At 40.0% G+C, this 11,998-nt stretch overlaps 1 protein-coding gene across 1 annotated transcript; it reads right to left on the bottom strand.

Moving 5' to 3' along the window:
- Positions 1-384: 384 nt before the first annotated feature.
- LOC137255303 (mucin-17-like) lies at positions 385-8,223 on the bottom strand. Its single transcript, XM_067792754.1, has 3 exons — positions 7,909-8,223; positions 6,649-7,111; positions 385-662 (listed from the first exon to the last, which is right to left on the bottom strand). Exons 1-3 carry the CDS (start codon positions 8,221-8,223, stop codon positions 385-387), a joined length of 1,056 nt encoding a protein of 351 aa, XP_067648855.1.
- Between the last annotated feature and the right edge of the window lie 3,775 nt (positions 8,224-11,998).

The raw sequence follows: 11,998 nt of genomic DNA, 5'->3' as shown, positions 1-11,998 counted from the left end.
ATCTTAATGCACGTGCATTTATTCATCTCGCAATCGTTTACGTCAAAGCCTAATCCCAAAATGAGCCTCCCATTACTATTGTTAAAGTCACGGGGTATTTCTAAGCACCCGTACATTACACAGAAAGAAAGGGAAATCCGTTGTGACGTCTTTACGTCACGAGTTACATTGCACCCTGAAGCCTTTGTGTTTCTCTCGATGTCTTCCTTTAAGGTTGGCTGGGTGTAGCATTACACTGACGTAAACATTCGAAATCAATGCCTAATGAACGTCTTGTGATCATACTATTGTTAAAGTTGGGTATTAGTAATAATCCCACATTATGCAGAAAGGGAAATCCGTTGGGTCCTCTTTACGTCACGCGTTACATTGCACCTTCTTCCATTAAGGTAGGTTGACGTTGACATCACACTGACGTTCGAAATAATCTCCGCGGTCATCTTTTCTCCATTCGCTGAGAGCATCATCCTTCACAAAGGACTGGAGGAAACACCATCTTTCAGAGTAATAGTATTCGTAACTCTTGCACGTGAACGCCGTTAACTGGACACACATTTGTTTACACCTTGATAGTGATCTGACGTCCCAGTCGGATATGTTGTTGAGCAGCCAGACCACATATCCTTGAATTCTTGTGAAAGAATTTGAATACGTCGAGCAGCCTGCAACAGAGTTAAGACACGATGTACAGTGAAAGCAAAGAGCATGTACCTGTGAGTGATGTAACGTAAGTAACTGTTCACATTGCCGTCATCAACTTCATCATCATTATCATCAACCGTAACTTTGCGTGTGTTAGTATTTGTTTATTTTCTATTTTATTTTATTTATTTATTTTTATATTTTTTTTTTTTGGGTGGGGTGGGGGGTGGGTGGGTGGGTGTGTCCGAGGTCCGTGGTCCGTGGTCCGTGGTCCGTGTTAGAATGCATGTCTTCAGTAACCCATACGTGTCGTAAGAGGCAACTAACGGGATCAGGTAGTCAGGCTCGCTGACGTGGTTGACACGTCATCGGTTCCTAACAGCGTATGTCGATGCTCATGCTGTTGATCATTGAATTGTCTGGTCCAGGCCCGATTATTTACAGAACTCTGTTTTGATCTGTTTTGTCTGACACCAAACGGTGTCCAAGACTCTCTTCCGAAAAGACACACAACCCCAACCATCCATTAATTTTCCTTCTTCCTCGGGCGTTCTGCTAAACGAGTGAACAAGCTACCCGCCCAACACATTGATGTTGATAAAAACAATACTGATAATGGTGATGTTGAACATGTTGATTTGTATCAAAATGATACTGATCACGGTAAACATGTTTATGTCAAAGAAGCGTATGTCCAACTTACTTAATCTGTATGTAATCAACATACTGTTAATCACATCAATACTGACAATGTTCATGTTGAGTATGTCGGTGTTCATCACAATGGTAGTGATCATGCTGAACATGTTTATGTTGAACAGGTTAATGATAAGCGTATTGATCCGTGAAGGTCCCGGGGTAGAATAGGCCTTCAGCAACCCATGCTTGCCATAGAAGGCGACTATGCTTGTCGTAAGAGGGACCAACGGTATCGGGTGGTCAGGCTCGCTGACTTGGTTGACTCATATCATCGGTTCCCAATTGCGCAGATCGATGCTCATGTTGTTGATCACTGGATTGTCTGTTCCAGACTTGATTATTTACAGACCGCCGCCATATAGCTGTAGTATTGCTGAGTGCGGCGTAAAACTCAACTCACTCACTCACTGATAAGCGTATTGATATTGAACATGTTGATGTTGGCAATGGTAGTGATCATGCTGAACATGTTTATGTTGAACAGGTTAATGATGAACATACTGATGTTGATCACAATAACACCGATAACGTTGATGTTGAACATGTTGATGTTGATCACAAGGGTACTACTCGTGTTGATGTTGAAAGTGTTGATGTTAACCACAATGATAGTGATCAAGTTGATGTTAAACATATATATGTTGAAGACGTTAGTGTTGAACAATTTGATGTTGATCACAATGATGCTGATCAAGTTGATGTTAAACATATATATGTTGAAGACGTTAGTGCTGAACAATTTGATGTTGATCACAATGATGCTGATGAATATATTGATGGTAATCTTGTTGATGTTGAACGTGCCCAGGTTCAACAGGTTGATGTTAAATATAGTGATGCTAACCATGTTGGTGGTGATGATGATGTTAATATTGAAGGGAAGAATGGGTAAAGAAAGAAATGGGGTAAAGTCACCAGCAATGACAAAAAAGTTTAATGGATTATGTTCTTGCTTCTCCGCTTTGTACTGAACTATTTACAACATTTGAGGTTATGGAATAAACACCTTTGACCTCAAATGTTCACTGCCCAATATCATGCACCTTGAAAGATGCAGTAAATGATAACTTCCAATCAATCACTCAAGCTCCAGAACCATCAAATCGATTCTAACCCGAAACCTAAATATTACAATGCAGACAAGAAAGTTGAATACTCGCAAAGCATAGATATTGATGAAGTAAAGAAACCTACAGATCCCGCACATCGCTCGGTGTCCAACCACGCAGACATGTCGATTACAGACACGCTTTTGGATTGCTTTGCGCACGTGCTAGTTAACGCCGAACGTATAACATTTGGTCCGAGAACACGCGAACGATATCAAACGTAAAAAGCAAACAAACAGTCGTTCGGTAAAGAATGCAGACACCTTAAACGGCGATTCAATAAAGCAAACGCCGAGTTAATATGTTAAGATAAATTTATCTGAATCCATTAAACCTTAATCCAAATAACTTTTGAAATATTTAAAGAAATCACTAATGGAATACTGGAATGTCCTGGAAGGTGGACGCTTCACTGGAAATTAAAAATGTCCTACTATTGATTCTTCTTACCATTATTGTAAAACTTTAGATGTCAAGGACCAAGGTGGCGACAAGAGAAATGAGTACACACACGAAAGGGTAGATTCTAATGTTGATTGTAACATACTAAATAAAGATATCACTCTGAAAGAAATAAAGTGAGTGAGTGAGTTTAGTTTTATACCGCACTCAGCAATATTCCAGCCACATGGCTGCTGTCTGGACCAAATATTCCAGTGATCAACAGCATGAGCATCGATCTTCGCAATTTGGAAACGATGACATCTGTCAACCCAGTCATCGAGCCTGACCACCAGATCCCAAAGAGTCGCCTTTTATGTCAAGCATGGCATGCATTAGACTAGTATTTTCCATCAGTCTTTGTCAGTCGGTGTAATTGTTCCCATTCATAAACAGTGACAAAACAGTATGAATAATTATAGAGGGATTACCCTCCTTAGCATATTTAGTAAACTCTTTACTTATATCATTAATATAAGACTCATTTAGTGGGCAGATACTCTGGATAAAATAAATGAAAAACAAGCAGGATTCCGAGAGGGATACTCAACAGTTGACAATATTTCTATTCTTTTATATATATATATCTTCAAACGTTAATAAATTCATATCATTACTGACAAGTGGAATTTAATGCTTCAGAATTTATCAATGTTAATATTGCAGTATCACAAAGAAAGTAACATATTAATATCTGAAAATATAGAAGTTATTACTGGGGAGAATATATATATATGAATGTTTTATGTGCTATAGGCCTGTGGTCTCTTCTGTAAGGAATAAAGGTTGGTCGGTTAGTAATCCATATAGAAAATCATTATTCCCCCAAATATCACGATTGAGCCAGTAAATCAATGCTTAAAAGGCCATGTCGCCTGTCAGTTTTAAACAGCAAATGTTTATCACTGTTTATCTCACACTTGTATAAACTGTTACGTAAATAACTCACCAACATGACTCGTGTAAATATGTAAATATTGTATATTCTTTGCTCGGCGGTTTTATGAGATTAAAGACTTTGAAGACGAAGCTGATTAAGAAGGGATACCGACGCCTTAAGAGGGTATGTTTGCTTAATCACTGCATTTGGACTTCAGGGAAAATTCCGTCATCATGGCGTGATGCTATAGTAGTAACAATACCTACACCTGGACGTGATCATACGGTTCCATCCAATTATCGTCCGATTTCACTAACTAGCTGTGTTTGCAAGACCGTTGAACGCATGATCAATAATCGACGTTTTCGGTACTTGGAAACCAATAGCCTCATAAAGGATATACAATGTGGTTTCCTTAAAAAACAGGACTGTCGATCACCTAGTGCGTCTGGAATCATTCCTTAAAAACGAAACGCACTAATTAATGAACAACATGCTGTGTCTACCTCTTTTATCTTGAAAAAGTATATGACACAACCTGGAAATATGGCATTTTAAGAGATTTACATGACTTCGGTTTGCGCGATCGTTTGCCTGAATTTATAGCAAAATTTTTAAATGACAGACAATTTCAAGTCCGTGTGGGTTCTACCCCGTCGGACCATTACATTCAGGATCAGAGTGTCCCACAAGGCAGTAACTTGTCTGCGACTTTATTTAGTATCAGGATTAACAGTATATCAAAGAGTTTAACCGATTCAATGGATGGATCAATATTCGTGGATGATTTTAATGTGTCTTGTCGTGGGAAAAATATGCATACTGTTGAACGGCAACTGCTGCTGTGTTTAAATAAAGTAGATAAATGGTGTCTTGGAAATGGCTTTAAATTTTCTAAATCAAAAACCAATTGTATACACTTCTGTCGTAAATACAGACCCCATAAAGACCCAGAACTATTTCTCAGTGGTACCCCATTCAAAGTGGTCAAGGAGGCCAAGTTCGTGGGACATACTTTCGACTCACATTTGACCTTTTTCGCCGCATATTAAATCCTTTAAAGCCAAATGCCTGAAGGCACTCGATTTATTAAAGGTTGTTTCTAATTCAAAGTGGTGAGGGAATCAAACTACCCTCCTTCACTTATATAGATTACTGGTCAGATCTTAACTTGATTACGGCTCCAACGTATATGGTGGAGCTTGTCAAAGCAACCTAAAACTACTTGATCCTGTGTACCACCAGGCCTAAGACTTTGTCTTGGTTCTTTTAGAACCTCTCCTATAGAGAGTCTTTACGTTGAAGCTGATGAGTCTTCTCTCAACCAACGCCGTGTAAAACTGTCTTTACAACACATTACAAAGTTGGCTTCTAATGAATCTAATCCCGCATTTAATTGTGTCTTTAATCCTCCTTATGAGGATTTGTATGACAAAAAGTCCTCCCTTGTTCCGCCTCTTAGGCTCAGAATTAAGCCATTTCTTGCTGCTACCAGAATTGAGCTGGATAATATCGCCCCTTCCCGTCTTCTTTCTTCTCCTCCTTGGCACTTGGTTAGTCCCTAAGTGAACCTATCACTGACCACATTTTAAAAAATCAGAAACGAATGAATTACAATATGGACAAGAATGTAATCAATTAAAACATAAATACAGCAATTATACATCCTTATTTACAGATGGGGCGCAGGGACTTATGCTATTGTCATAAGTATTTTATGATTTGGAGTTAAATTAGTAACTGAGATTGTTGGTGGCTGTATCCTCGAAAGGGGTTGAAACTATTGTCCTCCTGAGAGTCCCAAAACATTCGACGTCAAATTTAATCTTCCTTCTTTTTAGCCGTAGTATTTCATTTATTTTATTTTTTGGCTAATCGTGCATACAGTCGCCAGCAGCTGAGGGGATGGTGTAAATCCAGCTGGGGACCATGCAGGTAGCAGAAGTACTGTAAGTCCCCATGGCCTCTAGTATGGTGATCTACCTTCAGTTGTTGGTGATCTATTGCCTGTTTTTATATTGTACTGTCCGAATAGTGCTATTAGTTTTAACTTTCCACGCTAGTCAGGTTTTACAATATACATATATTCCTTTTCATTGTTAAATGTTCTCGTCACGATATGGCTGAAATATTGCCGATGTGACGTTAAATATTGACTCACTCACTCCTTAATCACTGTGCATGTTGGACATGGCGTTTTCTTGGAATCTGAATACAGTAACGTTACTTTCAGGATTTCAGTCATAATCCTACGAGCTTGTATCCATGGGTGACGTGACGCAAGGACCTATCATAATCATTATTATGTTTATCTATCTATAGCTATCTATATATAGCTCCACTATCCCCCATTTGCCGTCGCATCCTGTGCGTTCTACCATAAGAACAACTGATTGAGTCCAGTTTCATTAATCACCTTGAATGTCGCATAGCCCTCAGTCAGGAGTTTTCTTGCAAGCGTGAAAACGAGAATTATGAGTCCTTCATAAAGTATGATCTGCCAGAATATCCTCGAATTGCAGCTCCCCGATTGTAAACAATCAGTTTCGGTACCAGAAAATAAAGCACGTTGCAAGGTACGACGCTGTCAAAGTTGAACATTTTTTCTACGGAAGAAAATGTCTTAGATTGACACACGAAAAAAAATAGCACCACCGCACTGTTCGTTAGATAAGGCAATGTCCTCGTACTGTAGCGAATGAGGGAATTTAGTTTTACACCACCTTTTGCAATATTCCAGCAATGTCACGTCGCTACTCAAAACTGTACTTTATTATTCTATACATGGTGGTAGATCAAATTTGTTTTTCTAAGCATAATTTACGGTTTAAATTTACCGATGTTGACATCATTGATTCATGATGTGTATTTTCCTACCTGGGTTGGTTGTAGTACTCGTAGTTGTTGTAGTCGTTTCCAGGGTCGTAGTTGTTGTAGTGGTTGTCGTCGTCGTTGTTGTAATAGTCGCTGTTGTCGGAGTCGACGAAGTGGTCGATGCAGGAGTCGTTACTGTCGTAGTCGTGGGCGTTGTTGTTGTTGTTGTCGTTGTTGTCTCAGCTGTAGGGGTCGTTGTCAATGACAGAGTCGTCGTTATTGATGTTGCAGTTGTTGGAGTTGTCGTTGTCAGAGGTGTTGTACTTAGAGTCGTCGTCGCTGGAATCGTCGTTGTAGACGTCGTAGTCATTGATGTTGTCACAGTTGTAGCTGGAGTCGTCGTTGGAGCAGATGCAGATGTCGTTGGTACTTGATCATCGGGAAGCAAGCAGACGAAGTCTTCCGCTGACTTCACCGGAATACACACCTCTCCAAACTTGCACGGGCTCTGTGTGCAAGCGTGATTCTGAAAGATTGATTAATAATTGGTCAATAAATAGTATGATTTGTGTTGCGGTTAAACACAACTTTAAGAGCGTTTTCAATACCATTCCAGTTACACAAGTTAATATGAGGAGTGAGTTTAGTTTTACTTCGATTTTAGTGGGGAACACACTGTACCCACATTGTAAATGGAACCCAGGTCTTCGTCGTGATAAAGAAGGACTTAACTACTAGGCCACCTAACTGCCTCAAGCTTGATATAGAGAAAACTATATGCATGTGTAATGATATGTATTCACTGAAGCCATGGCTCCCATGGCATGGTTTGTGACAACACCTTGAAACAGGTGAAAAGGCGTCCTGTACAGACGTCTTCCACTTTCAATTGGCAGTGCCCTCTCTTCACGTTCCAATTTACAGATAAACATTTCGGTGAGTACAGGCACATGTGACAATGTTCAACAACAACTTATGACCCGAGAGAAATTTGTCACATGAAGCTCTCAGATTCAGGATGGTGCTGAGGTTGGTGCCGCTAGAAGAAGACAATGGGTGTTGTCATGAGTTGCTAAAAATTTTATGAGCATATCTTGTTGATGTATTGATGCAACAAATACAAAATATATCGATCAAGGTCTGTCCATCAAAATATATTTAGGATTAAGACATCCTGCCCTTAACTGCAATCACCATTTGTCAAAACCTGTGAGATACATTTAAGTATGTGCAAATGGAACTAGAGGGAGGAGAGAGAAGAACTGATTTTAGAAACAGCCATCGTGAGATGCCTAACCATCTCATTCAACAAGCATACCTTACCTTTATGTTGGAATTCAGCGTTGGGACGTACATGTCTCCCGTGGACATTATCAGAGGAATTCCAGTATCGACGTCTTCCGAGTTCAGTTGACAATACTTTGTCTTCACATTCCAATTTACAGACATACATTTCGGAGAGTACAGACAAAGTCTGTGACAATGTTCCAGCGTTTTAACTTTCATCAACGCGTAACCATGTCCTGAGAGAATTTTGTCATATGTACCACCATGATTCAGGATGGTAGTTGGGTTGATGCCGTGACAGAAGACGACAATGAATTGGGACAGAATCACTCTGGACGTTCTCAGCGCCATGGCCGACAGCCAACTGAGGCGTCAAAATCTGCCAGTAGTATGTTCATCTTCTCTCTTTCGTTGTCCAAACAATGGCGTCTTGAAGTGGGCAAATGCAGCGTCAATGAGCTAATGGGCACAAGGGAAAAACGTTTGCGAAACTCCTGTGGGAATTTTCAAGCGCCAACAGTGTTTTCATATCATCTCTTCCTCTAGACAAATGTTCAAACAATGTCGTCTTGAAGTGAGCAAATACAGGGTCAGTGAGGTTATGCACATGAGTGAATAAACGTTTGCGAAGCTCCCATGGGAATTTTCAGGTCCCTGTCTAGAGCAGTACCAAAAAAGCAACATAGCCACTGCACCCAACAACATCTTTTAATTATTAAAAACAGTTTAAGAGATCGCTTTATACAAACCCATTCAATATCACGGTTTTTAGATAAACACTTTCTTGTGGGGATATAGATTTCATGGACGGATGCTCGGTAACTTTCTAACCGCAGTGACACTTAACTGCCATAACATCATGGCTTTGTTAGAGCAGTTCCGGCTGAGACAACACAGCACAGTAAAGACATCAGTTGATGCAAAGGTGGACTTACAGTGAATATGATCGATTGGGATGTTCTGAGGCTTAAAGTTTCACACAGTGTAATCATATCAGTTAAATTATGTTTCTGATATTTAAAGATCAACTCAAAGTAAAAGTGTCAAAATATCATGTTTCGAATATCTAACACAAGCTGTGCCACACCTCCGCGATCTAGAAATAATCGAATGATGTTTCTGATAGCTGAAGTCTGACTCGAAATAAAGATGTGGTTTTAAGATCTCTCTGATATTTTTAGACTGTCCCAAAGCAATTCCATTGGAAACAGCAAAAAAGCAAAAGCAAAAGTCTATAACATTAAATTACATACAGAATAATAAATAAATAAGGTAACAATGCATGACAGTTCACAGTTTTAAAACAATACCATCGTCGTGTCAAATCTAAAATGTTACTCTTGTTAGCCCTGATATTTCCTCTCAGAACAGATGTGTTGATTCAAGATTGTTGACAGCTGTGTAAAGTTCAATATAGACGAGGTCCTTTGTGATCGGTCTTGAAACCTTAAGTTTGGCAGACAAATGAGTGAATATCAAACGTCCCACATCTGAGCAACAATCGTTTATATGCCTATTATACAATTACAGACTTTTCTACCAAAAGCAATGCCACACAATTATCATCTAGAAATAATGAAATGAAGTCCGGTTCAAAGGAAACGTATCAACAAATGACGCTTATGATATTTATGGTTAAAGTCAATGTAATAATATCAGCCTAAGATATTTCTTCAGTTTGAAGCAGGACTCAAAGTAAACACATCAGCCTATAAAGTGTCTCATAATTATAAACAAGTGCTCAAAAAAAATATACAGTGTGTTTGAAAGGACATTTACAGTGTGTTTGACCATGTGCTTAATTTCAAAACAATATTCAGTTCTACACCAATGGTACACAATTTCATTCATAGTGGAAAGGACCGTTTGACTGCCACTGAAATGAGAAAAACGTGACATCAGTGTCTGAACATTTTGACAGATCAACAATGTTGTGTGTTCTGCAAAATTGCATCAAATATTGAATCATTTGTGAGTGTGACCACCATTGGTTTCAGTACGCACCAAAACGCACTGATGACGTAAGACGACAAATGACTTTAGGTTTGATCCATTGCCATTCCTGTAGTGATCCTGTTGTTCCAGTTATTGATCGATGACAGGTGGCGCTGGAAGTCTCTTTGCCAATCCAAAGATTGATATTCATAACAAAACACCAATGTTACCCCAATGTTAACGTTATGCAGAACGTCCTTTGTCGGTCCCGCTGTACGAAACCTGGCGTTCTCGTGTTGATAGACAATGCTGGATGTTGTTGCTGGATAAATGGCAAGACAACTGGTCGCAAATGCCCCCCACCTTCTCCCACCATCAACCTCCCAGGGCACCCGTGAACGGCCACCTCCTCGTGGTGGGTGGTGGGTAACGCTGAGAGCCGTTCACCCCCGTCGTGGACCCGGGGGGATATTTGGTCCACCAACCCGTTTGCCGTGGGTTGCGGCCCTGTGTCGGCGGAGAAAGGGATCCTGGTGGTTGAGGGCAATAGGGGCCTGTAACCGTGTTCCTGTTGCTCAATACACCACTTTGGCCCTGACTTCGCCTAGACGGGTGGTTGAATGGGCCCGGTTCAACCAATCGGCTGGTCATGCCAAGCCCTGAGCACTAAATTTCATTGCTCGATCATTGTTTGGCTTGGTATTAATTTCAACAGAATATTTAAATATACATATATACATATGCTATGATACATGTGTTTTGTTTTAAATTGAGAAAATTTGCCTAGATGCCAGTGTCAGAAGGCGGTGGCTCATGGGCCAAACTGGTAGAATTATTAATTATTAATTTTTCTGCTGGAGTATATCATCCGGGTATCCTTGGTGCTGCAAGTAGGAAAGCCACTTGCAATTAGCATTGTCCTTATGATACTCCGTGGTGGGTGGGGAGCCCGGATGATGAATCAAAATAATCTTACCATGGACTACCAAACCCCCACAAAAAAGACCAAACGTCAGCTCGACAATGATAATGAACAGAGGTCATCCAACTCAACAGACAATTGGCCACGTTTCCTGGTTCTCAGTACTGTAGACAAGACACCACTGAAACTAAACCCTTTTGTAATCTCTAAGGGCATATATGGCATTGCAGGTGAGGTGAAGAACATAAAACGTTTGCGTTCAGGATCTTTTCTGATTGAATGCAGCAGGAAACAACAAGCCACCAACTTGATGAATACAGAAACGTTTGCTGGAATCCAGGTTTCAGTTACTGAACACAGACCACTGAACAGCAGCAAAGGTATCATTAGAGACAGAGATCGTTTGTTGGCCGAAATGTCAGAACTGGACTTCGTTTCTGAAATGAAGGATCAGGGAGTCACATATGTCAAGCGATTCACCACTCGCAAAAATAATGATGTCATTTCAACAAATACGTACCTCTTTTCCTTCTCTTCACCAAATCCTCCTAAGTGTGTCAAGGTTGGTTACTGCACTACGTCAGTTGATGTTTACATTCCAAATCCTTTGCGATGTTTCAGATGCCAAAAATATGGTATTGGTGTCAACACGTGCACAAAGCCAATAACATGTGCTCACTGTAGCGAGACTTCACACGTAACTGAAGATTGTGAAAGTACGTTAAAAAAATGCACAAACTGTTCCGGTAATCATTCATCCTTTTCCAAAGACTGTACAGTATGGAAAAAACAAATGGAAATCAACAAAGTTACATTTACACAAAATATTAGCTTCGCTGATGCTAAAAAGATTGTTGAATCAGCAGTACCCAATGTTTCATATGCATCAGTCATTAAGACACTGTCTGGAAGTTTGACGAGAGTAAATTCGGCAGTCACTAGTTTTTCCATAGAATGTCAAACAGATTTGACTTGGGTAACAGCTGACACCCCTCACCTTCTTATACCTGAAGAACAGTCTACTCAGACTTCGGAACCATGTATAAACAGCCAGATCCAAGTTCAGGATGAATCACAGTCATTGCCTCAGTCCACTCAGAAGACTCGTCCAGAAACAAGTTCAAAGAAAACAGTTAAAAATACAGTCAAGACTAGGGCAGAAACAGTGAAAAAAGGTGTCAGAGCTTCAAAGGGTTCGGAGAACCATCTTCAATTATTTAACAAATACGGTTCATTGGAGGACATGGATGTGTCAGAAAACATCCATCC

This window comes from Haliotis asinina, chromosome 11 (assembly GCF_037392515.1).
Source record: "Haliotis asinina isolate JCU_RB_2024 chromosome 11, JCU_Hal_asi_v2, whole genome shotgun sequence".
NCBI lineage: Eukaryota > Metazoa > Mollusca > Gastropoda > Lepetellida > Haliotidae > Haliotis > Haliotis asinina.
This window is presented reverse-complemented; position numbering and strand designations above follow the sequence as displayed.